Genomic DNA, 4,325 nt, shown 5'->3' with positions numbered 1-4,325 from the left:
CAGAAAAATTCTGTCCCAAAAGAACAACAACAACAACAACAAAAAAAAAAACATGAACCAAAACAAAAACCAGAAAAAGACCGAGCAAGTTGCCTCCTTCCCTTGCTTTCTGAAGGTCAAGCACAAGCCAACCACGGCCCCACCCTTCTGCCCTCAAAATCCTCCAGCATCAAAGTCCCTCTGGAACTGCAAGGTCCTCCCTTCCTCACTGCTGCAAAAATCTGATTAACTGTTACACAATAAACGTGTTGGCCTAGCGTGAGTACCAAAAACCCTCTTTCAGGATGCCGGATGGGAGGGGCTGAGAGAAAGAGTACTTATTTCAGTCCACATCTGACAGATTGTTCTGCTCTGCCTGCGACCTGGTCACAGAGAGGAAGTAAGGACTGGTGTCAGGAGGCAGCTGCTGGGTGTCAAAGGGAAGAGCCCTCAGGATAGAACTGTGAGTGAGAGTTTGGGATTCAGAAGGAAAAACTGGATGCCTGTTGGGTAAGAGAAGTAGGCAGAGCCAGGCAGTGGTAGCACATGAGTTTAATCCCAGTACTTTGGAGGAAGAGGCAGGTGGATTTCTGAGTTTGAGGCCAGCCTAGTCTACAGAGTGAGTTCCAGAATAGTCAGGACTACACAGATAAACCCTTTCTGGAAAAACCGAGAGAGAGAGAGAGAGAGAGAGAGAGAGAGAGAGAGAGAGAGAGAGAGAAAGAGGAGGTAGGTCGGCAGGTATCTATCTATTCCTTGGGGAAAGCTGTGTGTCTTAATCCTGGGGGACCCCGGGATGGGATTGGGGTCTATTAACTGGCTCTAACTTCCCAGGTTTTATCTGTGCACCCATTCTCCAAGGATGAACAGTTGTCATGCTACAAAGTCCTGTGTGCTTATCCTTCTTATGGCCCTACTGAGTGCCCAAAGAGGTGAGGTGGAAAGTGAGAGAAGGGCAGGAGGGTACAATAGAGATGGAAAAGGGCCTCCGGTTTGGGGGTACATCTGCACCTCCATTGTGGCCCAGTGCTCGAGGTGTGCTGGGGTCAGGGTATTGAGATTGGCTTGTGGTGGGTGGAGCTTCCTGTGCTGGGGTACTTGCTTGCTGGGTCTGCAAACCTGCCAGAAGGACTGTTGGACTTCACTAATGCTGCCACAAACCCTGGCCACCAGAGCACCCTGTCCTTAGACTACCATGCTGCCTTGGACTCCCAGACAGGACACTGGCCTGTGTGCACACAAACTGGCAGAGGCTTCTTTTCCTGGCACAGATGTCAATTCACAGGGTTTGAAATCTTTAACGCTTGGCATTTGACTTTTCCTTACACCCCAGCCCATGCCACATGAGGCCCCAATGCTAGAACTTCCCTACTCTAAGAGGATCTGAGCTCTCAGATCTGCCTGTACTTCTAGTTACATCTGTATTGCAGGAGGACTCATGGTGAGCCTCAGCTTTAAGCTGGACTCTGGGAAGTTCAGTGCTCTGTCACGCTCAAAGACCCAAGGCCCAGTTCTGCAGGGTTAGGGTGGGACAGGTCAGAACAGCCCTCCCATCTGGTGGCCCCAGTACATACTTACACACCCCTCAGTGCTTCAGCAGACATTTGGTATCTCTGTCTTCCCAATATGGTGACTGTCTCTCTAATTCATCTTGGGGTGCAGGTTTCTCATGTGGGCTGGCTAGGTGAGACAGCAGGACCGAGCACAGTGAACAACTGTGTCTCTTGGTTCACTTTTTCTTTTGGTGGAGGTGACTGGGCAGTAATGTCCTTGCTCTGTCCAGCAGCTGTGGGAAGTAGAGACATTGTAGAGGAGGGGTCTGGGCTAGGAAGGGCATGCCCTAGCCCTCATGTATTGGCTTCTTTCTCAGCTCAGGGGCTGGAGTGCTATCATTGTGAGGGTGTCCCATTTGAGGCTTCTTGCTCATCAACAAGGACCTGCCCCTACCCTGATGCATTCTGTGTGACTCAGGTGGGAGAAGTTCCTGTGGGTAAGTGAACTCTATAAAAATAGGTGAGGTTGTCTCTGGGCACTTGTTATGGAGCATGGTTCCCCTCCTTCCAAGTAGAGCTCTCCTGGGGTTGTAGTGAAACCCCTGCAAAGTGGGGGCTGTCAGGGTCCAGGGATGTGCTGGGATGGGGATCATGAGACAGGGCTGCCCAATGGCATGCATGGTGTCATCATCTCCCTCTGTCTCAGTGTAGTTGTGTTATGCTCCTGTCTGAGGTCTCACAGGCTCAGTGATAGACCTGGATAGTTGGTAGAGATGCCCTTTGTGCTGTGCTAGTGGGTGATCTTTCACTGTGCTGTGGCTTTGTGTTGTGTGTGTGTGTGTGTGTGTGTGTGTGTGTGTGTAAATGTGGGTACAAATGTGTGAATGTATGTAGTATAATGTAACTAATGCTCTGAGGACATCCTTAAATACCATTTTTAAGGCATTGTTTAATTTTTATGAAAATAACTTTTGGTTCCCCTGGAACTGGAATGAAAGATGATTGTAAATCACCCTGTGGGGTCTGGGGACCAAACCCTGGGCTTCTGTAAGAGCAACAAGTGGTTTAAGTGCTGAGCCAGTCTCCATTCTCAATCATCTTGCTTTTTGAGACAAAATCTTTACTGAGACCTAGGATTTTCCAAGGATGCTGAGAATGGGGAGGAGGGAGGTAGCAGAGAGTTCCTAGGACCTCCTGATTCCCCACCCCCAGCACCGAGATCATAACCCGCACTCCCTAGCTTGGCCATCTCTTTACATGGTTGCTGGAGATGGATCTTGCATCCTTGGGCTTCCACTTCACTGACAGAGCTGCTTCGTCAGCACACTGCATGTAAGGGCACATGTGTGTGGAAGTACATTCCCTAGGGAGGTACCAGTGTATGGAACCCAGAAGTTGGTGTGTATCTTCTGTGACATCTAATTTATTTACTGAGATAGGATCTCACAGTGAACTGCAAGCTTGCAGGTTGAGCTGGTCTAGACAGTGAGATTACCTCAGAGATCTTCCTCTTTTTATCCTAAGCACAGAGATACTAGTAGTCCACCATGGCTGCCCATCCTGTGATGGGCTCTAGTGAACAGGACTGTGGCTCATGCTTGTGCACACAAGCACTTTACTCACCAAGCCTCCTTAACAGCTCATGGTCTTGATTTTCATTTCCTTTGTTACTTGAGGTGGGGTCTCTAGCCCCAGGATACCCTAGAAGCCCCCATGTAGCCCAGTTCAGGATCAAACTCATAAAAACTCTCCTGCCTCAGTCTTCTAAATTCTGGCATCAAGTCTGAGCTACCATGTCTGGCTTCAACATGCCTTAGAGACAAGTCTGGGCCATCCAGGCCTGGTGGCATGTGGTCAAGACTTTGGGATGCTCTGTTGTCCCTGCATCAGAAGTGAGTCACTCCCTGATGTCTTGCAGGCTCTACCACAAAGAAAATGAAGAGCCAACAATGCCTTTCATTCTGCCCTATTGATACTGAAAATAAGAGGAAACTGGCTGCTCCTGTCAACATGAAGATCTCCTGTTGCAAGGAAGACCTCTGCAATGCAGCTGTTCCCACTGGAGGCAGCACCTGGACCATGGCAGGGATGCTTCTGTTCAGCCTGGGCTCAGTCCTCCTGCAGACCTTGCTGTGATGGTCCTTCCACCAACCCCCACCCCGTCCTTTATCCTCCTGTGTAATCACTCCTTCCTGGAGGCCTCTAGTGATGAATCATGAGTTATCGAATCTTCGAGGTGGGGAGAAGGTGTGGAACACCTTGTTTCCACTTCATAGATCCTTTATAGCTGGGAAGGTTCCCCACTTCTCTCTAGGGCTTTCAGATCTGTACTTCCTGGAATGCCATTTTGTTGTGGTTTGCTACTCTTGGCCCTGGAAACATGCTGACAGCACAAGGAAGAGGCTGAATTTCAAGGTATTGCAACATCAGTGTCCACACATAAATATCTGGGGTCCTACTGGATTCCCAGGTGTGCAGATCAATGTCCCGCTGTTGAGTCCAATAAACCATTTGTTCTCCCAGCGAAGATCTCTGTGTTACTTTTGCTACACTGGGTCTACCGAGTCCAGCCTGCCTTCTCACATCTCTGCCCTTTCAGTCTGACACACTAGCTAGCTGGTGTTATCAAGCTGAGAGTGGGGAACACTTGGTTTGGGTGGGCTGAGGTTTTAATTTCAGGCCTGTACGGCTTTTGTTTATCACCTTGAAACAAGCTGGAGTTATCACAGAGAAAGGAGCCTCCCTTGAGGAAATGCCTCCATGAGATCCAGCTATAAGCATTTTCTCAATTAGTGATCAAGGGGAAAGGCATATTGTGGATGGTGTCATCCCTGGGCTGGTAGTCGTCAGTAT

At 49.2% G+C, this 4,325-nt stretch overlaps 1 protein-coding gene across 2 annotated transcripts; it reads left to right on the top strand.

The window, feature by feature from the left end:
- Positions 1 to 300: 300 nt before the first annotated feature.
- LOC117718793 (lymphocyte antigen 6A-2/6E-1-like) lies at positions 301 to 3,994 on the top strand. 2 transcript variants are annotated; one of them, XM_034516699.2, is made up of 4 exons: positions 301 to 379; positions 814 to 911; positions 1,850 to 1,969; positions 3,391 to 3,994. In XM_034516699.2, the coding sequence occupies exons 2-4, from the start codon at positions 842 to 844 to the stop codon at positions 3,606 to 3,608; spliced, it is 408 nt and encodes a 135-aa protein (XP_034372590.1). In that variant the 5' UTR covers positions 301 to 379; positions 814 to 841; the 3' UTR covers positions 3,609 to 3,994. The 2 variants fall into 2 exon arrangements, with proteins under 2 accessions (XP_034372590.1, XP_034372588.1); XM_034516697.2 differs by having other exon boundaries at positions 301 to 442.
- The last annotated feature ends 331 nt before the right edge of the window (positions 3,995 to 4,325 follow it).

This window comes from Arvicanthis niloticus, chromosome 13, assembly GCF_011762505.2.
Source record: "Arvicanthis niloticus isolate mArvNil1 chromosome 13, mArvNil1.pat.X, whole genome shotgun sequence".
Lineage (NCBI taxonomy): Eukaryota > Metazoa > Chordata > Mammalia > Rodentia > Muridae > Arvicanthis > Arvicanthis niloticus.
The sequence above is the reverse complement of the archived record's forward strand: the minus strand, read 5'-3'. Positions and strand labels throughout refer to the sequence as shown.

What these genes read in the sequence shown, in the direction of transcription:
- LOC117718793 (XM_034516699.2), top strand. Translation starts at nt 842, where the DNA reads ATGAACAGTTGTCATGCTACAAAGTCCTGTGTGCTTATCCTTCTTATG. An exon ending in CCTACTGAGTGCCCAAAGAG is followed by an intron (nt 912 to 1,849) that starts GTGAGGTGGAAA and finishes CTTCTTTCTCAG; the next exon opens with CTCAGGGGCTGGAGTGCTAT. An exon ending in GGTGGGAGAAGTTCCTGTGG is followed by an intron (nt 1,970 to 3,390) that starts GTAAGTGAACTC and finishes GATGTCTTGCAG; the next exon opens with GCTCTACCACAAAGAAAATG.